This window comes from Neodiprion fabricii, chromosome 6, assembly GCF_021155785.1.
Source record: "Neodiprion fabricii isolate iyNeoFabr1 chromosome 6, iyNeoFabr1.1, whole genome shotgun sequence".
NCBI classification, from domain to species: Eukaryota; Metazoa; Arthropoda; class Insecta; order Hymenoptera; family Diprionidae; genus Neodiprion; species Neodiprion fabricii.
Window position 1 is genome coordinate 852,042 of NC_060244.1, and position 27,838 is coordinate 879,879.

At 40.4% G+C, this 27,838-nt stretch overlaps 4 protein-coding genes across 6 annotated transcripts in view; 2 read left to right on the forward strand and 2 right to left on the reverse strand.

Moving 5' to 3' along the window:
• The window catches only part of LOC124184632 (elongation of very long chain fatty acids protein 4-like), a 20,808-nt gene extending 15,521 nt beyond the window's left edge, over positions 1–5,287 (reverse strand). The window contains exon 1 of the mRNA XM_046574578.1: positions 5,150–5,287. The gene's annotated coding sequence lies outside the window, so the exon portion shown is untranslated. The remainder of the gene's footprint in view (positions 1–5,149) is intronic.
• LOC124184631 (glycine receptor subunit alpha-4-like) lies at positions 1,510–9,060 on the forward strand. The gene is made up of 11 exons (XM_046574574.1): positions 1,510–1,670; positions 3,626–3,707; positions 3,907–4,056; positions 4,253–4,326; positions 4,401–4,500; positions 4,594–4,748; positions 4,876–5,031; positions 5,169–5,309; positions 6,478–6,707; positions 6,818–6,958; positions 8,126–9,060. Exons 2-11 carry the CDS (start codon positions 3,658–3,660, stop codon positions 8,381–8,383), a joined length of 1,455 nt encoding a protein of 484 aa, XP_046430530.1. The 5' UTR covers positions 1,510–1,670; positions 3,626–3,657; the 3' UTR covers positions 8,384–9,060.
• Positions 5,392–13,485, reverse strand: LOC124184628 (periodic tryptophan protein 2 homolog). 2 transcript variants are annotated; one of them, XM_046574569.1, is made up of 16 exons: positions 13,348–13,485; positions 13,082–13,194; positions 12,894–12,988; positions 12,496–12,624; positions 12,138–12,408; positions 11,861–12,042; positions 11,474–11,711; positions 10,893–11,397; positions 10,454–10,791; positions 10,228–10,375; positions 9,978–10,155; positions 9,756–9,899; positions 9,591–9,665; positions 9,251–9,470; positions 9,020–9,169; positions 5,392–6,739 (listed from the first exon to the last, which is right to left on the reverse strand). In XM_046574569.1, the coding sequence occupies exons 1-15, from the start codon at positions 13,363–13,365 to the stop codon at positions 9,022–9,024; spliced, it is 2,802 nt and encodes a 933-aa protein (XP_046430525.1). In that variant the 5' UTR covers positions 13,366–13,485; the 3' UTR covers positions 5,392–6,739; positions 9,020–9,021. The 2 variants fall into 2 exon arrangements, with proteins under 2 accessions (XP_046430525.1, XP_046430524.1); XM_046574568.1 differs by having other exon boundaries at positions 6,699–6,974.
• A 362-nt stretch (positions 13,486–13,847) lies between these two features.
• Positions 13,848–26,275, forward strand: LOC124184634 (V-type proton ATPase 16 kDa proteolipid subunit). Of its 2 annotated transcripts, XR_006871229.1 has the most exons (4): positions 13,848–14,185; positions 17,883–18,075; positions 21,346–24,371; positions 24,411–26,275. XR_006871229.1 is itself a non-coding variant. In XM_046574581.1 (3 exons), exons 1-3 carry the CDS (start codon positions 14,098–14,100, stop codon positions 21,551–21,553), a joined length of 489 nt encoding a protein of 162 aa, XP_046430537.1. In that variant the 5' UTR covers positions 13,848–14,097; the 3' UTR covers positions 21,554–26,275. The 2 variants fall into 2 exon arrangements, 1 of the variants encoding a protein (XP_046430537.1); XM_046574581.1 differs by having other exon boundaries at positions 21,346–26,275.
• Positions 26,276–27,838: the final 1,563 nt, after the last annotated feature.

The window sequence follows — 27,838 nt, forward strand, 5'->3', positions numbered from 1 at the left end:
AATGCAAACAACAGATCAGTGAATTGTTTTAAGCAAGAGAGTCCAAAGACGGAGTCATACCAACGTGATTAATAATCAAGAATCACGGATAAAAATTTTATATCATCAGATCGATACGGTATAGATTGCACGATAATTTATTTCGCAAATTTCAGTTTACATCAGATTATTTTCACACATCTTGCACTGTACGTCGGGCTATTTAAAAGCAATTGTCACACCCACTTGCATAATGAAAAGAGATGAAATTCACCCTTGTTTCCAAGTTGTCGCGTTTTTGTTCCGAAGGGAAAAAAACTGTAGCGTAAATTTGGAATAATGGGAAACTCGTGGTCAGTTAGTCCTGATTCTCCCGGCCGAATCATTGAGAAAAATTCTCGTGATCAGATTTCTATCGCATGTTTATTAAATATTTCACTTACGTGTAAAAAGTGATCAGACCACGCATCTCATTAGTTAACGGATAACATCCGGCGGTCGATAAACGGTGTATGTATGTAACATTTAAGGATAACATACCGACTTCGGTTCCACTAGAACGATTCGAAAGGTGAACGAACACCGTAAGATGGTAAGGGCCGTCACATTGACAGAGAAAACCGTGAACTTTATGTTTCAAGATTTATGAATTTTTGCAATTCATTTTTACAGTGCAAACTGCATCGTTACCACGTTCTTCTGACTCTTCTATGACTCGAGATATTCATATAAAAATCCTTTGCTTGGTCGTTGGTATGTTTGATTTCTTTCCCATCGTCACAACAGCTTGTTGTTATCACTATTATCATTATGATTATTGTTGTCTGCAAAGTTTCACAGACGAAAGCACACGATCACGTGATAAAAGCGTCACTTTCGCAAGCGTGCCGTTTTTCCTACCCGTTTGCAAACTGCCTGATCAATTCCAACCGCCCCCTCACATCGCGACAATCCCCTTCAATTAACTCAGTTATTCATCCAGTGGAAAACCTCACCTGCCACGTGTTTCAAAATCACGCCAAGACCGCTCCAAAACGTACAACCTGAATCTACGTGGAATGAAATTTCTTCGTATTCAAAACTTCGCGTTACATCTGAGGTAACATTAATATCTTCTACCAATTGTAAGAAAATTAATCTTCTGCACTAATGTTTTTAGAAACGCTGTTTCTCGAACTATGAATATTTAAATAAAAATCATTTACATACATCTTTTTGAATATCCTGAATTAATTTCAACTCAGAATCAATTGGATTCGTATGGTGTTTAAAAAATGCCGCTATCGCAAAAATAGTGTAAATTGTGCGGTTCCATTGGCCTGAAATGCAGCAGCACAGTACTGCGTGCATTTGTCAAAAACCTTGTATAGTTCGGGATTAATTTATTTTACGTATAAACTGTATCCAAGCATCGCGTGCAAAGGTTTATTCTATACGTAATGTTTGCTTTGAAGTTGCCCGTGAAACAATTATGGGAAAAATAGGAATTGCTGTAGTATCGTTATCATCCTTGACGTTCGTATTCTTAGCTTTTGTGCTTTGGGGATCGACGTGAACGATGCGACGCCGGCGTCGCGAGACAAAACGGCGCAGAATCAAACTCCAGGAATGACCAGAGTCACGAGAGTTTCTTCGGTCTTTCCTCCGCTCTACATCGTTCAAGGCTTTCGCTCCTCGCCTCCAGCTTTGGGGTAAGTAAAAGATGCTCGTTGCCACCTTTTTCCAAATCCATTTCCTCGTGAAACGCGTAAAACAGTGTCGCTTGAACGGTTTTTCATAAGACTAAACAGTGGGATCGAAATTTTTACTTCTTACCGCCGTTCCGCGTTCCGCGGTTTTCAAATTAACAAACTTCGCTGATACTTCGCCGATACTTAAAACCAATCTCTGAGATAAATTTTTCGATTTTGTACATTAGTTGATTAAAATTGATGAAAATGCAACACGTAGCCAAACTTTGTTCAAGTTGTGTTCTCGAAGGATTGAAAGCGCGCGAAGAAAATATCAATATTTCGAATGAGGAACGTTCGTTGCGATTAATAAGTGCGTGTAACGCGAGACACCGAAGACGAGGATACGCGAAAAGTCGGGGGGGCGAAGAGAAAAAAAAGGTAAACTAGAGGGCTGCAATGAGAGATGTTTACGAGGCTCCAAGGAAGGACTTTTCGCCGCTAGGCGAGCAACGATACGACTAATGAGATCCCTAGATAGCATAATTAGCGGATACACGGTGTGCTCCGAATTTACGTTGAATGTGTAATTTTTATATGTTTATTTTAGCCGGGATGTTGAATTCTCCGAACTCTATTGCCACTTCGTAACTCAACTAATTAATTGAAAGTTGAAAAACACGGCTCTTAAAACGCTTGCGAACTTTACAGGTAATTGTTTCAGAAGAACCACGGGATCTGAACGTCTTATTTAACAATTGGATTCATCATTCGGGCAATTGTTCAATTTTTATTATTTTTTCCCATACTGGAGTCCGTATATCAGTCAATTAGGCCAAGCGGCAGCTCTCTGCTGATTAAATAACCTGTCACGCTCTTAGACGAAGGATATCAAGCTACTTATATAGACTTATATACTATATGTATACAAAGTTATTGTACAAAATTCGTCATTTTCACGAGTCGTTCTCAGCATCGCCTGCATTATTCTCGATCGTGCGAAATTAGATAGATACGAAAAATACAAATCCCGTTACGTTGTAATTATTTTCTGAGAAACTCAAACATTCTCGCAACGTTGATATAGATTAGATGTAGGAAAGAAGGCTCGTCTTAGTTTCCCGATCATGACTGACTGACGATTATGACACACGCACTGAAATAAAAAAAAAATCTCGATCGTCGTTACAGGATTCCAATTTAATTACGAATATGATTTTGTCCTTCATTGTCCAAAGTACTCGCAATAGAAAGAAAGACTATTGTTCTTAAAAAAAAACTGTCGCTTTCCACAAAGTTTCTAAATGTTTTTACTAAAATTCAAACACTTTATGCCAAAAATTTGATGTAAAAATCACCTCTTTTCATAAAACGATGTCGATTTCGTCAGAACCGAATGAAAACCCCTACGAGTAGAAATCAGAAGATTTTGCCGCCTTGATAGCTTAAGATCGCAGCGATTAATTTCGCTGAAAAATTTCAATTTGCCAATACGAATATATCCCCCATCTCGATAACCGTAACGAATAAACGACTTTACAAATTTTATTCTATTCTTCTATTCCGAAATGAAATTAATTTTTGTCTATAAATTGTCCGACAAGAACCTTACGCGCCTGGAATTCCCGATCGCAAGGTCTTGCCGTCAACCGAGCTCAAAGGTAAAAAGAAATACTTAATTGTTTGTAAAACTAAATCGAAGCAACGCTGCGTAAAGCACAATGCGCCTGTCGGTTGTTACGCGCTCGCGTAAAATGAGCACGAATTGCTTGCCGCCAGGAGTCTGACACTTGTGGGACGTTATCACTTAACCGAGCTGCAAACGGACGGCCGTGGGTTTCAAAAAAAACCACCACCCCACTCCCGCAACGTATCCAACGGGGTACCGTACAAGTTCGTCCTTCGTCCCCATTTCCCATTGTGCTTTTCTCTCTTTAAACTATTTTTCATTTGCACAACCGTTACATCTGTTCCAGACGACCAGAATGAAGAGTACAGGCGGCAAATAATGATGCAGCTGCGGTTCATACACTACACGCAACTCGTTGTTTTCGTTTTGTGAGTAGAAATTATAGAATAATAGGTGTGAAAATGAGGATGGAAAGGTTGAGTATGAGTTACTGTTTTGTATTGAAAGTTCGAAAAGCGACGCTATAATTATAATACAGGATCTAGCTTTTCGGCCCAACAGCTGCGGCGGCGATAAGTTTTGCGATGTTTGTCAGAAGTTGATTGCATTTAATTGCTCTCTCAATAGATTAATCGACGCTAATTCGTTGCGAGGATGCGACCTTAGGATCTCGCAGCATTTCGATCAACCGCAAGATAAGATGAAGTCCAACCTTCGGAGTGACTTACTATTTTATTTGTGTCTTGTGTCACTGCCAAAATCACTTGACTGTGCAAGGTAAATTTGCAAATTTTCATCGCGAATTTTTACGACCATACAGCGCATCCGAAGGCGGTCTAAATTTTCGTACATTCACTGCATAGGATGACGAAGCATTTTCTTTTAACCGTGCGCGATGTTTGAAATCAGACCAGAAGTCCTCATTGGAACCGTGAAAGGGAAAAAAAAAATTGGACAATTATTCATTTTGCAGTTTGTTCAACGCGGATGCTAAGAAGAACTACTCCATACGCCCCAGAGTCGTTCTACCCGAGCATTACGTGAAAGGTAATTAACCTGAGTACGATGATCTTGACTCGAGTAACGAAATCCACGATTCATTCTATATTTTCGTTGCAAAGAAATTAGACCACCGTCGAAAAAAGGGACCCCGGTAATCGTGGACTTCAACGTTTACGTTGTAGACATAAATTCCATCAACGTCGAGGACATGGACTTCCGGTTAGTCTGGCGAATTGTCTATTTTAAGGTGTTTGTTTTTTTTTTTCCGTGACTATTTCTTTTCAAAGACTGAGATTTTCCTCATTTTTCAAGGGTCGACATGTTCGTTCGCCAAAGCTGGACGGAATCGCGACTTCACATGCCCGACGACATTTTCGAGGAAGGTGACGACTACGTCACCCTGCCCCCAGAGTTTTTCGACAACCTCTGGCAGCCGGATCCTTACTTTTTGAACTCAAAAGTTGCCGGTAAATTTTCACACGTCTGAATAAAAGTGGTTTTGATCCTTAGGAATGACGGATATTTGCACATCGAAGATGAATCGAAGAATATGGAAGATTCTATTTTTCGAAATAATCTCGATTCTTCTTCCAGAAATTGCAACACTGACGCATAAATTCTCTTCCGTAACGCTGTACAGGAACAAGACGGTTATTTACGCGGCTCGAATGCACGCGATCATAGCTTGCCAAATGGAATTTCAACTGTACCCAATGGACATTCAAGTTTGCCCGATCCACATAGAGAGCTGTGAGTTATTTCTTCACAATTGTGGATTTCAAGGCTTTCGCACACTTTCTTTACAGAGCTGAACGGATCGCGGATAACATTGCGATTTAAGCTTTTCCCCAGATCTTTCAGTACCTACTTTTTCTCTGGACTTTCAGTTTCCTACAATAATCAGAAACTGCGTCTACGATGGGGTGATGGTGGAGTCACGGTGAATCCTGAGCTGAAACTGCTTCAGTACAACATCGGCAAGCCTTTGCAGCTCGAAGAGTCGACCGGATACATGCTGGAGAAAAATGGTGAGAAATTTCAATGACTATTTCTGTGAAAGATACTTGACCACACAGTTGAAAATAACGCGAAGCAAAACATAAGAACTTATTATCACTGTAATCAATTATTTATTTCCCGTTCTACAAACTCCGGCTCGATCCTGTGTCGGCAAAATACTTATTCGAGAAAAGAAAATTAGATTTGATTTGAAATGAAAATCATCAATTACGATAAGACACGAGGTTAATTAATTTCGGGCGTTTAACGACCTGCGCAAATCCGTTATATCATCAACAGATTGAAATTTATGTTCAAAAATTACACAGTTGGTTTCATGTAAGTTCAAATCCACAGCTACACCCAATAGAGTTGGTCATTTTTTTTTCTGAACATTGGTAACGTAAAAAAGTAAGATTTCCATAAAAATAGGAAATAATCCTCGAGGCAACTGAAGTTTTTAACGTTTTCAATCGTTTCAAAATTAAAGAGTCTATCGATTTTTCTTTGATCGTAATTTGTTTTTCATACACAGCAATGGTGGTCAGAAATTTCGGGATTCATATAATACATTTTGAAACTAACATCACGACGTGAGATTTCTATTTTTATAGTAAAGCCAACAGATCTTCATTTCCACGAGACTATGTATCTGTATAATTTAGAACAGGTACCTAGGTTATATCTTATCACGTTTTCGAGATAAGACGTACGGAGTTAAACTCTCGACGAGACCGCGTTTTGATTCTCTCCTCTTTTTTATTCCCATATAGATCTATTTCAAGCTGGACTGACTTGAGAACTTGAATTAACCCGGAAAACGAAGTATTTTTAACGAGAGCAAAAGCACTAGCGCGATTCTTTCACGTACCTAGAAATAACTTCTTATTCTACAACTTGTTCCGGCTTATTCCAAGCCGAGGTTCGCAAGAATTTAGATACCGAGTTATCATTGGAATTACACAACCCAATTCTCACGGCGCTATTAAACAGGGTCACCACATTGCTAAGTTTGTCTAAAAAATTAGTACAATCGTTGGATACGCGCGTATATTTACGCATGCAATTACAATACATCTCGTATGTATTACGTGTACAAAAAAAGCGCGAGAAGAGAAACGAGAAAAAAAAGGTAAAATAATAATCAACGAACACGACAAGGGTGACCGATGAAATTCTTCCATTCCTCGTTATCAGGTAATTTTTCGCGACTGGTAGTTTACTTCCGGTTCGAAAGACAGATCGGGCATCACTTGATCCAGACTTTCGCACCTTCGACGCTAGTCGTGATGCTTTCGTGGTTCAGCTTCTGGCTCGGATTGGACGCGATTCCTGGCCGGGTAGCTCTGCTCGTTACGAGCATGCTGACCCTCGTCACCATGTTCACAGGCCTCAAAAGCGACATACCGCCTGTTGCCTACGTCAAGGTGAGCAGATCCGCGGGCGAGAAATTTTTCATCTGCAATTTAGAATGGTGGCAGTTTTTTTTGCTTTTTTTTTCCATATTAAACCTGCCGTTTTAAAATTCCTCCCACAGGCGCTAGATCTATGGATGGCCGGTTGCATGGTATTCGTGTTCGCCGCCCTCGGAGAATTCGTGGTCGTCAAGGTCCTCGATCTCCGTTATCAAGTTGAGATCGATACCCAGGCGACGAATCTTCCTCGCGTACTGCCGATGGTTTGTCTTATTTCTGCTGTAAAATATTCGTCTAATATTTCTTAACCGAATAGGTGAAAGCATAATTTAAATTTATCTAAAGCTTAAAAAAAATTGTGAGACGTATTTGTACGATAAAAAAATATCCTAAACGATTCCCTTACTTTCCGCAAAAACTCCTGACATTTTTCCCTGACTATTTCAGTATTTCACAATTCCGTGACATTTTCAGAATTTCCTGACCACTGGCCACTCTGAACGTAAAGATAATGATCGAAAACAAAAAGCAAAAAATTTACCACAAATCTTTTCAATCATCCGGACAGATCAAGACGGATTGATCCTACCTGCCATTCGTCGTTTCATAACATATATTGTACATAGGTATACATACTTTGTCTGCGGGCTATTAGTAAGTTGCGTAACCGAGCATGCTTACGCAATGAGCAGGTAATTCTTGATGCCTGTGTGCTAAAAAGTGTACCGATTAATACCCGTTTCAGTTCTACCACGAATAAAATTTTCTCTTCTTTTCGTTTCAGAAGCTTTTGATCGAAGCGATTTTTTTCCCGTTTCTTCTACTCAATTTGCATTCTTTAATAATTTAAATCATTGTCATTTTTTAAACTGTTTTCCGAAATTTCAACACGTCTGCGGGATTTTTAGCTGCATTGTAGATGACACGGTTCATTCCGTTTTTTTTTTATCGATGTTAGACCAAATTTGTCAATTTCATACTCGGACGTTATCAATCTTACGGCTTCTTCAAACATACCTGATACATCGCGGTTTGATATATAATACGATAATATACATCTTATCTCGCGATAAGAGCTGTGACCTGTACAGAAAGAGAGCTAGAGAGAGAGAGAGAGAATCACTTGCAAGCATTTCCCAACGATAAATTTCTTTGCAGCTACTGCAAACGTTTACTTTTCACAATATTACATTAATAAGCCAAAGCGATTTGACCTGCTGATCTCATTTCAGTAATCTTACTTTTCCCAGCAACTGTCATAACAGATTCGTTTCTAAACGGGATCGACGATTTCAAATTTCCTTCATGCCGAAGGCTTTAAAATATTTAACCGGTTGACTTGTATTCCGCAATTTTTGTTACTCCTAATGAATGTAATTCTCTTTTGACTATTTTCGATGAAAACTAAAGCCGATCAACGACTTTTGCAGAAAGTAGGAGCGATGGAGAAAACACCTTACATGACTGCCTGGGACTGCGAAACAGCGTACGCTCCTCAGCCGAGACAAAAACGCGCAGGTAGTCGGCGTCTTTTGCAAACATCATGGATTGATCATGAGCTGGGTGTTGCCTTTGGCAAAACACAATGGAACCACATCGATCGTAAAAGTCGCATTGTTTTCCCGGCCCTATTTCTCCTATTTGTCGTGCTTTACTGGCCAATACTTCTCCTCAAAAAAGCGTCTTAATATGTTGACCTTTTTCGAATTTAGGTCATTTATATTTATTTATTTATTTCTTTACGATGTTTCACTTTCCTTATTCTGGTTTCTTCATTCAATACGGCGAAAGATTCGTTTCTAGGATTTACAAATTCACAAATTCCTACAAACGTATATCGATAAGACGCGTTTTGGGATCCAGTCTATAAATGTACCGTTCACTTTTACTAGAAAATCAGATTAGCTGTAGTAGTTTCGTGTGTTATAGCTTCGAACCGAAATGTGGATAATATTCATTGCTAAACATTCAATGCCAGCGCAATGAAAATTCTTATCTTGTCAACAAAGTCTTCCCTCGTAAACCTGAGCGAGCGCTGAGGGAAGTAAAAACCCCCAGATTATCATTAAAATTAGAGCGTAATCAATGTCAGACATACCGTGAGCGCAAATAATGACCACATAATATATTAGATTGTATTGTAAAAATTATGTACGTATATCGACGTTAAAAATCGACACGGAGACGTGTTATATTTTATGTAAAATAAATTGAAAACAATACAATAACAAAAACAAAGACGTTCCCAATGGGTTTTCTCAAGTTAACGTATATTAACAAGAATTCTTCATCGTCAGGTTTGTTAAAAACTAATCGGTACTCACAATCAATCTACTTCCATTTCCTCGACTAGCGTGTCTTCCCGCAATTCGTCTTCGCTCGTCTCTTCTCCGTCACTCTTCGCCTTTTCTTTTGCTGCCTTGTGTTCTCCCAGTCGTTGAATATACTTAATTGTATACTGGTTGAAATCACAGCTAAAATAGTTTCAACAGCTTGTGTGACGTAATTTTTATCGAAATAAAAATAAAGAATAACGACGGGGCAATTGTACTCACATTTTACTCAGCTCGTCGTACTTTCTTTGCATGTTTTTCTGCAGTGTTAACAGCACCGGCATTTGTACTGTTGAATTTATTTTCGATCCCTGCCTTGTTAGTATCGCGTTAATCCATATCAGGTAAAAATGAATGTGCCTTGTATTTTCCAACTCTGAAGCTACAAACTTCAACACCCTCTCTACGTAGACATCAGGCAAGCTTGTTATAGTCAATTCAACTGAAATAAAAAATATCGCAGACTTATTATTCACCGATATTAACGTAATCTCGTTTAATCTCAGGATTCCATTCAACGTAATTGAACATCACGATTTAAATATGAATCAAAGTTACTCACTGTCCCGGTATGGAACATTCTCGATTACTTCTTGGATTAATAGCTTTTCGTTCAGCTTAAGGGCCATCATGAGCGCTGTAGTAAAATAAGGAATATAAAAATACCAGTTTGGTAATTAAGAATGAAGAAACGAAATCACTGTAGATTCTGTAAAAAAATACAAACCTCTGGCATGTTCTCTTTTGAACAGGGTCTCTTTAACAGTCTGTGGCGTTATACCGAACTCCAGTTCAAACGGATCGAACACTAGCCCCATGTCCAAAGAATATATCAAGAGTCCCTCTGTGGTTGCCGCAGCCCACGATTGTCCTGGAAAATTATTTCTCAGGCTCAACGAATGCGAGTTTATTGTTTTTTATTGCTTAACTTCAATTTATTTTGTTCTACCTGTCGGAGAAAATTGAAGACTGTAAACTCTAACTTCTGGCTTGATACTTCTGCTAGCCATATCACCCTTTCTAACTCCTGGTAAACGAAGAGATACCTTTCCGCCCTCATTCTCTTCACGGTCTTCGACCAGCGCCACATTACCAAATTCGGTCATTTTCCGTCTGTTTATAAAATCCTGTGAAAGGTTTAATAGCCGTTCAATAATTATAGCTATCGTTTTTCAGTTGAGCCGAAATTATCAACTTACATCGACCGCGTCGAAAGACCGATTCTGCGTTACTTCAAACTTCTTCAAGAGTACGGATTCTTGGATGTTGTAAATGCAAACGTTTTTCGACTGACCTCCAGCAAGTATGCACGAGCCATCAGCCATGTAGCAAAGACAGGTGAAGGCTCTGTAACAAAATACTAAATTAAATAAGCAGTAATCACTGGCATTCTAAATCTGAAAAATATCCATTTATTGCACTCACTTTCCCTGCAAACTCTTCTTAGCAGTCACCAAATCTGTATCTGATCTCCCACTGCCCAGGTCATTCTTTCCCTCAATGCTACTGGTCTGCATCGCCGTTTTGCAATCAAAAAATGAAATCTGCCCGTCTAGTGTAGCGACAGCGACTTCCTTGCCATCAGGTTTGTATACAACGCACAAACCGTCCGCTGTCAGTTGAATTGTTTCGTGAGCGGAGCCACTTTCAATGGCATTCCACAATTTCAACGTCTTGTCCCAGGAAACGGATGCTAGTGCCGAACTCGCTAGATTTGGATTGAAAGCGAGACTCGCCACCGGACCTTCATGACCAGCGAGAATCTGATGAAGGATGTTTACATAATCAATACTAGGTTTTTAATAATTCTCATCGTTCTTTTTCAGCGCATAATTGCAAATCTTGAAACGGGAAAAAAACTCACTTCAAGCAGTCTCCCGAGTTTCATACTCCACAGAAATATTTCAAAGACATCTTGACCGCCTGCAGCAAGAAATTCGTCGCTCGCGTCTAAGGCGACGCAAGAAAATTGTACGGGGCGAGGAGAAACTAGAGTACGGAAGTTCCTGTACCTCGTCATGTCATAGGCTCTGACTGTGCCGTCAAGGGAAGCGGAGACGACGAACTTCCGATTGTGGCTAAAAAGGACATCGCTAATAGCCGAGGAATGTTCCTGGAACGTTATGGTACAGAATCCAGTCGCTGCGTTCCACAGTTTGACTTTTCCATCGTCTCCACCAGTCACTATGTACTGACCATCGGGACTGTAGGACAAACAACTCATGTTTGTGCTGTGACCCTGCTGCTTCATTGCATAAGTTTCACTCTGCCATTCCCAGACCAAGAGTTGACCAAGGCCAGAACAACCGAGTGCTATCCAGTCCCCGGTATTATTCAAGGCTATCGATGAAATGCACTGCTCTGAAATACTGCGAAGATTTTCCTTATAATTACATTGAAATATGATTGGCGTTTCTTTGTTTGTTTTTGACGCAGACAACTCACCTCAGGGAATGAATCATATTAACATCGGGCATTTCATGAATGAAAAAAGCTCCAGTACTGAAACCAGTAACAAGAATTTTCGTATCGCGATGGTAAGCAGCTGATGTAAGAACTCCATCTGAGTTTTGTTTTCGTACTTCATCGCCCAAATAGTGTCGGCCCAATTTTTTGTAGAATAATTTCTGAACTTTGCTCTCCTTATCTGTTGTATCCTCCTTATCCTCTGCATCGTCTGCGGCTATAAATCAATTACTTTACTGACTTAGTTTCGCTGTACAGAAATAGCACAAAAATCAATACAAATTTAAAGGAATTATCGACTAATGTGAAACTAGTCCAGTTCAAAATTTTAATTAATTTCTAGAATGTCGTTTCCATTGCAAGTACCTGATTGGTTTGATACATGTTTGTCCTTCTTTTTCTGTTTCTCTGTCTTTTCCAAAGCTTTATCAAAATCTATGTCATCTTCGCTTTCACTTTCTTGAGGCTTCTGTTTTTTAGCAATAGGCTGCCAAGGTGTTAAAGCATCAGGATCGACGCTGCATTCCCAAACACACAGCTGACCATTTCTTTGAGAAATGTATAAATCAATCCGTATCATTATGTCAATTTCCGAAAGACAGATAGACATAAACAAAGGTTTTTAAAGCGTCAGATATCTTACCTGCTAATCGTGGAAAGATCATAAGAGTCTTTCTCAAAGAAACATCCGACTATAGAATCAGTGTGGCTCCCAAGAGAATAGGATTTGAAGTTTGCCCATTTTTCCAGACTGTACAATCGTGTCGAGTTGTCTTTAGAGCCCACGGCTAAGAGTTTCGAATCATATGACCAGTCGATGTAGGTAGTTTCGTCAAAAGCGCCATGGAAAACTCGTTCCATAACAAATGGATTGAATTCTCCCGTCAATAGACCCGGTGCTTTGAATACGAAAACTGAAAGAAAACCATAATTAGAAATTCTTGAATTTTTTTATTACGCGTAAAGACGACAGCCGGCAAAGAAACTTGTAAATTACTCACCATTATTTTCTTTACATGCAGCAAAATGCTTTCCGTCTGGTGAAAACTTGATACATCTAACTCGTCTTTTGAATCGATATTTGTGTATAACTCTCCGGCTAATCAGACTTATCAAACTTGCTTCTCCCTCTGTAACACAACAATAAGATCAGACATTAGGTAATATTTTGCTTTGAACAGATATGAAGTACATTGGGAAGATGACACAGGCAGTTTTGAATAACGGAAATCAGCCTGTTAACACTTTTGCCAATTACATATGAATACAGAAGTAATTTATTCAAATTGTCATTTTTAATGTTCGTAGATTTATAGTCTTGGTCAGCAATCACGTTGCGTTCCCTTGTCTCATGTAAGCGATTTCTCATCATAAAGAGGCATCGAAGTTTGGTTCTTACCTTCATTTACTGCTATCAATATGGATCCATTAGGTGCGATATCGATCGACGTGTAATCGAACCTGCTCTCAACTGGCAGTGTGGACGATTTGTTGCTGGAAAAAAATAATGCTCACGGAATGAAAACTACTTTATCCTGCAGGTGCATGTTGACAGGAATGTAGTAAACAATGCGAAAGAAAACTCACTTCTTGAGATCAAAAATGGTGATTCGATTGCCAACCGGACTGATGACGGAGTACCCGTCGGGTGAAAAGATTAAATTTCCTTTGCGGTAAACGGTTCCCAGCAAATTGCTGAACTGTAAGAGTAAATTCATAGAGGAAAGTTCAAAGCGGTTTGTAGGTTACAAAGCGCAACTTTCGAGGTTGAACAATTATTCAGATGCTTTTTAACACGAAAGTCGGAGTGATTATATGAAATAAGCTGAAACGGTAAGCGCATACAAACTCACCTTGTAAGCGAACTTCATTCCGACAACAAGAAAGATTGTAAATTACGCGAGGTTAGAATCTGAAACTTGGCCACATGCTTGAAGCGCGTCGTTGCGGCTGCGTTGGATCGACAATCCGATTCGATTGCGTAGAAATATTCGATAAGCGAAAGAAAAGCAGACTCGAAAGGATGGCTGCGTTCACGTGATCGGTCATGTGTTTAAAATCGGGCGTCGGCTAATAGGAATAAATATCAATTCGTTAGTCAGATATCGACGCGAGTGAAACGAAAGGATGAATTTATTCTTTGGCAATCGTCGAGGCGTTGATTTTTGATAATCCGAATAAACGCGGAACCGCGCAAAGGCGCCAAAGGACGAAATGCGAGTCACGAGACCGCGCGGCGTTGAGCGCTTCGATATCTATCGAAGCGCTCGAAGGGTTTTTAAAACGTTTTGCCCAGTCAGCGGACCTAGGCCAGCGACTGACGTCAGCTATAAAGGATAAGACGTGAATCCCCATTCGCTTTCCCCGAGGTTCACGGCAGTTGGGAGCCAATAGCATCGCGATAGACAATCCCGCACGGGCAAGCTAACAGCTCACCTCTCGCTCCTCTCGTCGTCACATGACCCTTTTCACTGTGTAGGCCATATTTGACAGTGTCCAGTACTAGTTTAGTGAAGTGAGTGTGTGAAGATTGTTCCTCTTCACTTAACCCCTGGTGTTTTTTGATATAACCTGTAAATACTCTAACAACTAAACTCGCCAAGATGAGTACTGTCGAAATCGGAGAAACAAATCCCATCTACGGGCCATTCTTTGGAGTAATGGGCGCCGCCTCGGCGATCGTCTTTTCCGGTGAGTTAAAACGCTTCGGCTGTTTCCCAGGAGGCCTACGATACAACTATTTTAATAACCACGCGCAATGCAACTGCCCCCGGGGGCGTCGATTCTCATCGCTACGCTCATTCGGCAATTCCTCCAACCTTTTGCCAAATTCGTCATTTAATCATAGCTGTAATAAATGGAAAATAACGTGCCCGGAGACGGATAACGAACCAAGTTTTTCACAATGATGTACAAGCGATCGATGACGTATCGCACGATGTTCGCGATGAAGTATGGATACAATTTTGGAACGCCATTTTCTCAGACGATTGAGATTATATGTATACCCTGAACTCGTTTCGTAATGATACTATCGAAACACTTGTACTCCGCTCTCCGTCTCCTCTCTCCCGCTCTTTTGTTCGGATTGTAGTTAAAGGAAAAAAATATATATATATATATATATATATGACAAACTCGTCAAAACAGTTACCTATCCTTCCAAGAAATTATACCTCGACGCAACCTGGAACGCAGAGTAGAAAGAAGGAAAACCTTTGCAATCATCTCCTTTACCTTTTCCCGTCCGTTCTCGGGAGGGAAAAAAAGCCGAAACCAGAGGTTCGACGGGAGGATTTGTTGCGCGAAAAGCAGCCGCGTTCCGCCCGCCGTTCTTCGTCGTAGGCGTCAGGTCGACTCTATCTAGAAATCAATACGAATCTTACTCTCTCGTTCTCGTCCCTTGCGCCAGAATTCGCTCTTTCTCTCCTCTCTTCTCCTCTCTTTCTCTCGTCGTCGTCAGTCAGGCGCGCGAGACGAGATGGTCGGTTTCGATCGCAAAATCCGCGAGCCGGCTGAACGACGACGCGACCTGGGATGAAAAGAAAGATCATCAGAGCAGGCCTCGAAAAAAAACGAGGAGTCTGGGAAGTTTTTGGTTCCTGGCCAAATTGGCCGAGCCCCGTTTCCCCAAATCACGTATCTTTCTCCCGTAAACAGGGTGAAAAAGAAGAATCGAGATCGGCAAAGAGCGGAGAAGAAGGATCGAAAATGATCGCGGGACCGTGCCACGCCCCCCTGGCTCACGAGGCCGGGACTTACATGATTGTCATGTGACTCGAGCAACACGAGTCGGTCATGTGACCACCGCTCCCTCGGTGGCAAACCACTCGACGCATTATGCGAGTCGGCTGAATCCTTTTTGCAATGGGAAATTCCTCGACAGCCTCCTCAAATCCGGCCAACTCAAGGATCGGCTTCAATTCTTTTCGAATATACGTCACCCCTTCGCGGGCTCTGCTCTTCTCTTCTCTTCTTTCCAGTCTTTCCACCCGAATTCCCGTCGAAAGATTATCGAGTTACCGTCGTCGAATTCCGCCTGCCCCGCCCCAGACTCACTCTGCATCATCCCGACGATCTATGAGGCTGAAGTTTAACGCGACGAAACATCAGGGAAAAAATCGTTACGGAGCAATTTTATAGAACAACTTTCAGGGAGTCGGTTTCTCGATGTGAGAGTATTTTTTCTTCGTCATAGTTTACTAAATTTCAGACATTCCTAAAGGTGCGAAGTAACGATTTTTCCTAAACACGCGTAACGTTACTACCTTCGTAATCGCGACGGTCTATCGGCTCTTTCTATGATATGCCTTAGCAGCGCCAGCATTAGCAGAATTATATCCACGCGAATGTTTAAATTGATTGAAAATCGAATACTGCTCTCGGTATGAACAGTCGTTGAAATTTCACGCCACGTGACGAGGTACGAGGGCAATTATCTGACGATTCTGCAAGAAAATTCTCGTCGCGCATTTATTTCTGTAAATCAGCTTTGTTACAGCGTGGTTCTATATCGTATTCCTGTTTCGTGTTGTTCTTTTTTTCCTCCATTGATAGCAAAGGGGCGTAACTTCGTTACGTAATTTCCATCAACGCGTTGTGTAGACGAAACGCTGAATTAGTCTCGCGCCAGCGATGAAGGTTACGGATATATGTGAACGTACTGGTAGTCCGCAACAGCCTCATCACTACAGCTGCTCACGTTGTACAATTCCACGAAATTGATCTCCATGGGCAAAACATGAGATGATCCTGCCGTCCGACTTCTGCCGGAACGTTTTTTTTTTTTTTTTTTTTTTTTATTTCGAAAGAGAGATGCTGCCGAAGTTCAACTTCGCAAATTCAAATTCAAATGTTGCCGCAACAATAATTAAAAACGAATTTGCATGAAAGTGTTACCGCATCACGCTCCTACAATTTTCTATACATACACTGAAAGAGTGAATTAATACTTCATACTCGGTGTACTCGGTCTATTATATCTGTGCTATTCTTATCTCCAGTATTATTCGCAAAAGACTATCGACAATCACTTGAGTATGTTATTAGTCAGCTTTGAGCATGTTTAAAAAAAATTGCTCAAATTCAACTCTTTGAGACGGATACGATAAATACAATGAGGATAGGCCGCAGTTCTGAATATAGGTAAAAGAAAAACGAGGCTGAAGTTAATAACGCTAATGAAACGAAACGTCAGGGGAAAAAATGATTATGGTGCAATTTCTGCGCGACGTTCAAGGATTTGACTTTTCGAAATGTATGAGTATGTTTTGTTTGTAATAGTTTACTAAATTTCGGACAATCGTGAATTTGCAAAGTAACGATTCTTCCTAAACATGCGTCGTTACTGCGGCGTTACTGCGGCGTTACCAATTTCATCCTCGCAAAGAAAAAAAGCAGACCGGCATCGCAGCAGGAAAAAAATTATACACTTCATCACACGTTCGCTGTATAGAACAAATACGTATGTTCTTATCGACGTTCCGTCACGTATCCGAGAGCAATTCCTATGGTAATATAATTGTAAACGATGCAGAATGATGATGCGCGATGACTCGGCCGCCCACAGAATTTTATTGATTGCGAGTAAAGCGTTGGAACTCATTGCGCTTCTACCGTATCATATCTCGACGTGCAGATCCCGCTGCTTCGCTGCTGATACCAATTCAGTCGTGATTGCAATTTCAGGGCGAATTTTCAGATACACAAATTCTGCAGTAAGAGATTCGAGTATACTTATAGTGAATTAGTCGGAATTTCAAAGCATGATGGCATGTTTTAATTTCTTAGATAAATTAAGTCTACTCACAGTGACGATGATTCGGTCAAACGATATCAAGTGTCGGGAATAATTAACAACAAGCCGAACAGACGAGAGAGAGAGAGAGAGAGAGAAGAAAGGAAAATAGAATGGTAAAGAAGACGAGAAGCGCGTATTTCACGTCGGCACGAAATCCGGCGTTGAAGAATGAAATTGGCGACATGTGCATCGGCAGCAATGTTGTTTGGGTAAAGAGATATATCTACACGCATTGTAAAACTGTTGGCACGTAATCAAGATCAACGTACCGCCGCCTCGTTCCGAGACGTTGTGTTGTTTTACGGCCACGGTGTGCGCGGTGGCGCGGTTTTTCGTTTATTGCTAACAAAACAATTTAAATCGTACACTTTCAACAACCTGCGCTATTGTACACCAAAGACACCGCGAATGAAAATAAAGTCGTTGTCGATTCCTCGAGATACGATCCCTGATCCATCCTCGCGGACCATTTATAATCCCTCGTCGCAACCAACATTCAGTTTTACGATTGGTTCTCTGGTTTCCGTCACGTTCGCCTTCGAATAAATCTCTGAAATCTTATATACTTATGATTGTTGTTTTTCGCAGCCCTCGGAGCGGCCTATGGAACCGCAAAGTCCGGAACCGGTATCGCAGCCATGTCCGTCATGAGGCCTGAGCTGATCATGAAGTCCATCATTCCCGTCGTCATGGCGGGTATTATAGCCATTTATGGTCTGGTGGTGGCGATTCTTATCGCGGGGTCGGTCGACTCGCCGACGAACAATTACACCCTTTACAAGTGAGTATATCATTCGATCGATCAATCGCGATGACACACTTTTAACCCACGACTTTTACATTCGATAGCCTTACAGATTTTCACACATTTGTCTCACCGAGGTACCGCCGTTGGGACAGAAATATTGCGCCAAAAAAAAGTCGCGCGTTTGCAGTGATTTTTTTAATCACTTTTCCTTGTGGATATTATTAACCATGCATGTTTATTACCGAATCGCATCTAATTGTAAGATGCGCAGATTTCCTCACGTGTACGTAATTTTGTCAACTACTGAACCGATCTGCAACACCTCTTATTTTCGGCAATCACTACATTATTCATAATTATTATTATTAAGGTTTTCTCGTTTAATCAGCCGTTGCAGTCGCCGCGTTCGTCGACCTAGGGTGAGGGCATTTCAAGAAGGTTTTAAAAGCTACGAGGCTGAGCACATGGCGGCGTGCCTGACCTGCACGATCGGATGTGTGTAATAAATTGAGCGGACGAAACGAGAAAAAAATTAAAATTAAAACAAAACCAATAAAACGGCTGATTCATTTCTCCGTGGCGCCCGCCTTTATTTCCACCGCGATAATTAATTGTTTCTAAAATAACCGCGCAGCGAGAAATTTTGACGCGCACAACGTCACAACGACACGCGAATTAATAACTAGCCCGTGTTGAAACACGCTTCGAACACTGCAGTATTCAAAGTTGTAAACCAATACATGAATTGCGTCCCATACATACGCGTATATTCCCAATTTTATACCTTGCACGGATCGCCTCAGCTGATCGAATCACGCAGGTCTCTTCGCCACGCTTCAGAATGCACTTCAACTCGGCATCTGACACACCCGAAAGCCGACCCGTACATACTTAACGTACTGACACTGTTTCACAGCTGAAACGATGAAACGATCCGCCTCGGTTCCGCTCTCGAATCGCTCTGACGCGGGACTGAATCGAAGGAATCGAATCCGTTTCGAACCTGCAGCCGACCGCTTCTCATCCGATCATTTCAGGCTCGCCTGATGACAAATCGAATCCCAAAGCGGCACGATATCCGGATATTTTTCTTCACCGCGACTTTCTGGGCTCAAATTTGACCGACAACGGGATATATAACCGACCTGCGACAATCTAACCGAACGTGCGTGCCTCAAGTTCTCTCTAGAGAAGATCCGATTCACGATTGCGCTGCGGTTCCACGGCTGCCAATTTTTGCCCCCTTTCTCTCTTTTTCTCTCCGGGATTTCCCGCCCTATTTTTTGGCACCAAATTGCTGTCGCATCTCGACGTCATTCGCGACAATGAAATTATTTCTCTCGGGGTCTACGAGGAGGCACGTGCAGCCCTTATTGCAGTCGTAGTTTGAGCGTAAGTGTCGTATCCTCGCGGTTATTCGTCGGGAATAAAATAAGCTGACCCGGCATACGGTGCTTTGCAGCATCATCAGCGCCGAGTCGTTTGGTGTCGCGATTTTCAATCCGCGGTCTGCGACGCATCGACAGTCAAGCAGTGACGTGTCCTCGTCGTTCTCCTTCCGCGCCATTCAAACGAACAAAGACCTTCTCCCCCGTTCGGCAAATCAAATGCAAAGGCCATTCGTATTGCTTTCGCGTACAAGTACGTATCACGCTTAGGCATAAACTTTTACTCGCGATTCGAGAGCTGTGTTATAAGTGGGCGGACACTGAGCGACTGAAAATTCGTATCGTCGCGAGATCATTATTCAATGCGCATAATCGACACAGGGACAATTTTGCAATCTGTATAATTGCGTATAGATGTATGTGTAATAATCGCTTGCTGCAGACGTATTCAAGGCACGACGCAAGTTATGTCCGAATAATTTTGCTCTGACAACGGTTCTTTCTCTTTCAGATTTTTTTTTTTTTTTTCTTTTAATCATCACGTTGAAGTTAGTAACGTAATCGTAACGATCCAAGCTGCGAAGAAACCGTTACTTCGTGATTTTGGAATTGTTTTAAATTCGGTAAACCGTAATTAATCAAAATATACTCATGTTTCGAAACCTTCATTCCTTCAAAGTCATTGCAAAAATAAGAAAACGGTCGTTCTTTTTTACGTCCCAATGTTTCGTTACGATAACGTTACTAACTTCGATCTCGTTTTTTTTTCTCTTCTCCATTTTTTCGTTTATTGTCAGCTCACCGATTTATCGATTCTTTTCACGATACCAAGGTTAGAGATCTCGAGGCCAACGACGCGTCGCGTCGCGTCTTCCCGCCTACGATTTCGCGACGAAATTAACCCTTACACCGATATTATCAAAAATAGATCACATCCACGTCTCTGGCAAATCGTTTTAAGATGCCGGCACTATTTATAGCTAATGTCTGTTCATGATGAATATTCTCGTCCTATGTGTTCAGCTATTTCGCACGGAGTACAGTTTCTGCAATGCTATCAAACTACAACGCCTGCAATTTATACCATTTTTTTTTTTTTCTTTATTTTATTTACTACCTTGAAATCGGGTCATTCGTTATTTTCTCTCTTTTTTTTATGTACGTCTGAAATTGAGTTGTTTCCAGAGACAACTTACACTCCCAGAGAATTAATATTGAAACTGGCTGTTTTTTTTTTTTCCTCCCCGCGTGTATTTGTGCGAAGGCCCGCAGCGCTACTCGCTTTCGGTTCTTGAATCGTACCGGACGGCCTGAAGCTGTAGACTGCTGCACGCGAAGTACGAATGGACCACTTGGCAAACGCCGGAGGGGAAGAATTTTCACCAACGGTACACCGATCACCGTTGTCTAGAGTATCCGCGGTGCACGCTGGCTAGAGTCTAGACTCTGAAAGTCTAAACTATAGTTAGATCGGCTGGTCCGGACGCAACACACCGGACGGATATAGACCCGGTTCACAGTTTCGACATTTTTACTACGTACATACCTACTCGCGTGTCTGTCACGGGATATGCAGCCGCATTGCTCCCTCGTTGCGATGCGTCGTTTGGATAAAATTGTACAAACTGGGTAAATCCATAACGCAGATTAGAAAGGCGTATGAATCAACAAAATTGTCGGGGTTAAATTACGAAAATAATTGAATCGGGAACTGGAAAAATTCTCATCTTAATTACGCGTGCGCGATTTTTTTTTTTTTTTTCAACAGTTTGCGAGAAAATTACAGACACACACACACCTCACCGCATTCAATATTCGTATTCTCTCGTTATCGATGACGTGAGAAATTTACGAAAAAATGCGATCCAAAGGATGGTGTGTAACAGTTGCAGTGACGTTGGCTTTATGTTTTCAGGGGATTCCTTCACCTCGGAGCTGGTCTCGCGGTAGGATTTTCGGGTCTGGCCGCAGGTTTCGCAATCGGCATAGTGGGTGACGCAGGTGTGAGAGGTACCGCTCAACAACCGCGTCTTTTCGTCGGTATGATCTTGATCCTTATTTTCGCCGAAGTATTGGGTCTCTACGGTTTGATCGTCGCCATCTTCCTCTACACCAAGGTGTGAAGCGGTAATAATACCGGGACTGATTCACGCGGGAATATTCATCTCCCCCCTAGATATAAAATTACATATAAATACCATCAACAAGAACGAGAAGAACAACAACAACAACAACAACAACTACTACAACAACGAGAATAAAAAAAATATACATATATATGTATGTGTATATATATATGTATATATATATATATGTAACAGACGCAGACAAGCGAGCAACACTTCTCTTCACTTCGCATAGTAATCACACTAATAACGACATCTCTATTATCCGCATAAATTGGAAAACAAAAATTTCATTTATTAATCAATAAATTCGCGAAAATTCGATCGCGCGATGCAAGGGTAGTAGATCGTTTTCTCTCTTTCTCTCTCTTACTCCCATCACCGCATCATGTGCCTACCCATATGTACAATCCTTGCATGAAGTAGCTAACGATCTTAAGGGAAAGCTATAAATGAAAACCTGAATTACTCTGGTTTTTTTTTTTTTTTTCTTTGACGCTTTGATATGTGGAAAGAATGGGGGGATGGAGAAGAGTAGGGAGATAATATAAGAAGATGAAACAGAAATGATCAAATAAATGAAGAACACTCGTCGCACACCTGCAAAGTCAGTTTTCTGTACAATATAAATAAATATACACACACAAACATATATATATATATATGTATATGTTGTATATGTATTGATACCCAGGGGGAGGAATATTTCCGACAAGGAAAAAGAAAAACCGGCGACAAAAACTGTCTGTAATAAATAATATACGGTTGTCGTCGCGTCATATCATGTAAATCGTTATCATCCGTCATTTTCGTCATCGTTACAAATCGTCACCTTCGTCGCCGATGTGTCACCGCTACAAGAGGAAGGAAAAGAAAAAAAGAGGAAGAAAAATTGTTTAGACAAAGATCGATAAATAATATTCAAAAAAACGAACAGCAAATTATATTAGCCATTACGATACTACTATGGGTACAGTAACATAGGGCTGCTACTGCCATGTGCTAAAATAATAATATACAACGTAGTATAACCGCACTGTCGTCGTCATATACCTATATACGAAAGATCAGAGATAAACGTGTTGAAATTAAATCAGGAAATAAAAAATGAAATTCGATCAAACTTACGAACGATATGCGAATTTTCTCTTCAGTTCTGTCCGCGACGAAACGGCCTACTTTTTTTCCTTTTTTTTTTTCTCTTTTTTTAATACATTCAGCCAATTTCGTCCCTCAGTAATACCAGCTGACATTTTGATGCAATTTGTTAGATTTTATTTTTATTTTTCTCTTTTCATCATCTCAATCCTCCCACCCCAGCTGCAACACATATGTATAGGTAAATTGTCGATATCACGCAGAGGGATATTAAAATCTGTGCACGTTTAATGAAATCGCGAGACGCGAATACACAGGAACACACAAAAAATAAATACATTATGTGTGTATGATAGTGCATGTATAGAATATTATAATTAACATCGGCAGCGTATATAATCCACGTTTAATCGGTGTGTACAACTGGCGGTGAAGGGGCGAAGGGAAAGGGTTCGGAGGAGGGATTAAAAAGGTAATGGAAGACGTTGAGAAGGGAGAAAGAAGTCGCTTGTTATTCCAAAGGAAAGCCCGAAAGTTCCTCTTGCGCGCACCTTTCTCTATATTATTTATCATTTGTATAGCTGAAAAGAAACACACGTACATATAATATGCGAGATATCATTTTAGCGAGTACATATATAATTATACATACATACATACACGTGCATAAATTACATAACATAACGTACACGCATACACATATGGTACACATAGTGTCTATAGAACTATATATTATAGTTTGAAAAGAAAAGAAGAAGACATCAGCTAGTTAAAATTAATAACTTCATTGGTTTTTAAATCGTTGTGTGTTGTATATGAAGAGGGCGGAAAAAGAAAGAGAATAGGAATAAAAAAGAAAATGATTGTATTAGTACGATATACATATGTATAATTATGACTATATACACATATATTAAGCACAATTATTATATTTCTCAGAAGGGCAAACGAAACGTCAGCATCGAGTTTGTCTTTGTTACAACTTTTCGTTTTCTTTTTTTTTTTTTCCTTTCTTTTTCATTTCGCTTTAAGGTATAGAACCAAACGGTATACGAATCGTTTTTAGCCAAAATCCGCTCTACGGTAGAGAGAGAAAGAGGAGAAATAAAATAAAAAATGACTCATTCGTTGCTCTGTTTTCCTTTATCTTTCTTGCTCGCGGAAAAAAAATGTCAATGTCAAGTCTTTGCTGGATTCGACTACTGCATAAATTTACAATCTTATACCAAAAACAAAAAAGAAAATACATATATATATATATTTAAATGGAAAAAGCATTGGAAAAAAATAAGATCCAGAAAAGAAAATCATCAAGTACGCGATAGTATTACACCGAGATGACGTCGATACGTGCATATTTATAGATATCGGTCTGTAGTAACATCTGCAGTTTAAGTTGTTCGTTCGCGGGGCAGGAGGTGGAATTACATTAGGGGTGGAGAAAAATATTTATCGCCTTAGGCCAGCGACAATTTTTTTCCCTTCATCGTATTAATTACATCTCCCCCCCCCCCCAATGTTTCTTTCCAATGAAACATGGAATATTACTGAAATTACTGAAATCGAGAAAAAAAAACGAACATGACATTGACCAGCTGATGCTATCTATATGTATGTACAATATATGGTACCAAACGAAATGTAGAACGGAGCACGTAATGAAATAGTTGAACAAAAAAAGAAAGAAAGGAAAAGGATTACGACGATGATGAAGAAGGTGAAAAAGAAGAAGAAGAAGAAGAAGAAGAAGGAGAAGGAGAAGGAGAAGAAGTAGTAGAAGAAAACTAAGTAAAATAAATAATACAATTTGTACATTCCATGATATAAGTTTTGTTTCGAAACGACAAAGAAAAAAAACACACACACACACATAACGCGTGCATTATACGCAATCACGCGTTCGATCGCGTCGTTTTGCATTTTATTTAATTTGTTTAAATCCTATCGCGAGGGAGCCCCCCGTTTTTAGCGTGTCACTGACGGTTGTCCTGTGAACATTCAACAAACTTCACTGAGAATAAAAAATGGGACACCGTCAACTTGCTGCGGGGTGCGCGTCAGGGTTTGGAGGAAAAAATTCCGCCATCGCATTGCGTACAAAGTCCTCGGGGTTAATTAATGAAGGAGAGGGACGAGGGTCTAATTGACACAACGATCTTTTATCGATAACAATAACCGATAATCGCTCAAGAGCTTATGTTATGTTGTATTGAAATCGCCGAAAGATCCGCCGTGTCGATCGTTTGGGAGCTGACGATCGATGTCGGCTAGATTTATTAGGCGTTATTATGACGTAGCTTGATTTTATTAAAAACGAACTCCCTATCTATCTCCGGATGATATTTGTTGAATATGTAAATCGCGTGTAATAATTTTAATCAAATTATTCTACGGTCTGCTCGAGGGCTGGGCAGTTTGTTATTCGTGATTACGCCCGCAACAAGGGCGGAAAAATATGATCGATCGACGCGATCGAACGTATACGAGAATTGATTAATTAGCTATTTTACTGTCCACAGTATTTCGCATTAACAAGTCTAGAAGTAGCTGTTTTTTGTGAATTGATACATATAAATTATTACCTTTTTGCAATTTTTTTTTTTTTTTTTTTTTTTTTCTCTGTCCATAGGGTTTGTTTTTCACCCATAATTGACATACATTCGACGTGAAATGATTGCAGGTGTCAAAATTTTCGGGAAAAATCAAACTATGAGTAAACGTGTAAGACCGTTGTTGCTTTTATTGCCTGAAAAATAATCACACAAATACGCCCTGCGATATTGTCTGGCGCAAAACCACCACCCCGACTCCTAAAATTAGGATGTATCGTACCAAACGAAAATCGAAAACTGTGTAAATCCACCGATGAATCCGTTCGCTCGCTCACTCACCCTTAAAAAAAAAAAAAAAAAAAAAAAAAAACAATCAATATGTGAAGCAACCTCCTCGCGAAATCAACGATTCTTGTCAACTATCTTTAGGTGTCCCGAAAATCTGTATAGAAATAACGTTAGAACTAAAAATGTAATTATAGATATAATGAAAGCTTGCCTGTTGTTATATTCTATAATGGCTCACAGGCCGAATTAGGGGGATACTTGACTCTGTATTGTTCACTGCGGGGAAAAGAGAGCAGGGCTGTATTCGAATTCGAACGAAAGGAATGAAATGACAACAGTTTTGAAGCGGAAGAGTGAGAGTGAGAGAGAGGGTGAGAGAGAACGGGCGCGCGGGGAATAGTTAAATTACTGTGTCGTAACGAGCACTGGCAGAGGCAATTATAAAGAGGTACAGAGCATGTATGCAATGGAGATTTTCGAAGTTGCAAAGAAAATGAAATAAAAAAAAAAAAAAGAAAAAAAGAAAATTAATAAGCGAACAACAACAAGAACACACGAATACGAAGTAATATTACAGAAAAACAACAATCTTATTGTACCATGAAACAGCCCTTCGCCGCCCCCGCATGCAGGGAAATTCTTCCAGTGTTATTTACTAGTACCGGAAATTCATAATTGTTGAGTGCTGAAAAGTGATGATTGATCAATGATAATATTTATGTTAAAATTTGTCCTCGATGTTACAGAAAACCGTGTTTAATAAAAATTTAATTTGAACAAAGTTTCGACGTCCGTGTCCTTTATTATTATTGTTGTTATCATTATTATTACTACTTTGTGTTTTACGATCGTCGCCCACGTCTTGTTCCTTCAAAATCACCCTCCCAATTCCTCGACGTTGATATAAATAATTATTACACCGTATTTAATTTCAGTCATCTGATATATTTATGTATATATATGTGTATATATGTTATATGCTTTTCGAACAAGTAAGTTATTGAATAATTGAAAGAGTAATAAAATATCTGTGGCGTGCAATAAATCGAACCGACGGGATAACTTTAACTCGTTAATACGGATCGCTTAATCTTCAGCTTGTTACGTAAAGAATCGCGTTGCCTTGGTTTTCCCACTGCTAGCCTTGAAACGAATTACAGGTAGTCCGAGTCTAAGTAGCGTTCCATAAACGTCGCAAGGCTGTGACTGTGTAACGATTCCGTTTACACTTGCAATCGTCGCACGTTTTTGGCGAATCAAAATTACGTTTAACCTGCGATAAAAAATAGGTACAACGATCATTCGTCCGTTTCGAACGAGTGCGGTATAACGTGCAAGCTATATACTTTGAAATGATAAAATTTCGCATATTGCGGGGTAAAAATTGAGGAAGAAGAGGAATGAAAGACAATTACGTTGTATGCGATGCCTGACGATCACGGCAATAATGACCAACCGTGTCCTTCGATTAAATGAGAAACCATGAAACGCGACAGAAATTTGTACTTTGTACGTACCGTGAGTTACTCGTCGTATTATCGTATAGCCGTTGGTTCACTCACGCAAAATGACGTGCAACATTTACGAGGAAGCAACCACGGAAGAAGTTACCTGGAAACAACATTTCCGAGTGATCGATAGCTTTCGCATTGGTCTGGATAAGTAGCAGAGAGATTTTGTCCGTAAAAAAAAAAAAAAAAAGAAAAAAAAAAGAGGAAATATAGCTCTGGGTAATCCGGAACCAATTCGCCGAAATTGCGATTCTACCGCGTTACAACGCGGTGCAAACGGTGCAAACAGGAAAACGCCAACGGGGAACCTGGGCTTTATTGATTGTTCGCGTACCCGGGTCGTAATAAATATCATTCGACAATTTTGACATGGCCGTTGCACCGCGAGGTGGTACAAAATTTCGAGCCAATGATTGTCGAAGGCCGGGTTTTTGCACTCTCTGCATATTTCTTCGGTTATTTTGATCGCGTAACGCTTGGTACGAATCACAGAGATCGCGAGGCACAGATAAGAGGCACTTTTCTTCGCGTACCCACATCACGGACAATCGCGTGCCACCGCTTTGCGATGAAAGGTCATACTAGGTAATGATGACGACGATGGTCGGTTGTCAAAATTCTTTCGCCATGCCTCATCCTCGGCTCTTGGCCTACATTTCGTCAGACGTGTAATAGCGAACAAGTTTCGTTGCGTATTCGCACACGGACCTGCGTATATACGCCTGCATGTGGTTAACGGAAAATTGGAATTTAACAATTCTCATACGTTATAACGCAGATCGTATGGTAGGACACTGATTGTACACCGATTTTAGTTCGGCGTGCAGACTCGT

Bases quoted from the DNA above. Each gene is read 5' to 3' on its own strand.
- LOC124184628 (XM_046574569.1), bottom strand. The intron at 11,398-11,473 runs GTGAGTTGTCTG...AAATCTTCGCAG, and splicing joins AATATGATTCATTCCCTGAG to TATTTCAGAGCAGTGCATTT. The intron at 9,900-9,977 runs GTAGAACAAAAT...ATAATTTTCCAG, and splicing joins TCTTCAATTTTCTCCGACAG to GACAATCGTGGGCTGCGGCA.
- LOC124184631 (XM_046574574.1), top strand. From the start codon at position 3,658: ATGATGCAGCTGCGGTTCATACACTACACGCAACTCGTTGTTTTCGTT. The intron at 4,749-4,875 runs GTAAATTTTCAC...TTCTTCTTCCAG, and splicing joins TTTGAACTCAAAAGTTGCCG to AAATTGCAACACTGACGCAT. The intron at 6,959-8,125 runs GTTTGTCTTATT...CGACTTTTGCAG, and splicing joins TTCCTCGCGTACTGCCGATG to AAAGTAGGAGCGATGGAGAA.
- LOC124184634 (XM_046574581.1), top strand. From the start codon at position 14,098: ATGAGTACTGTCGAAATCGGAGAAACAAATCCCATCTACGGGCCATTC. The intron at 14,186-17,882 runs GTGAGTTAAAAC...TGTTTTTCGCAG, and splicing joins CTCGGCGATCGTCTTTTCCG to CCCTCGGAGCGGCCTATGGA. The intron at 18,076-21,345 runs GTGAGTATATCA...TTATGTTTTCAG, and splicing joins AACAATTACACCCTTTACAA to GGGATTCCTTCACCTCGGAG.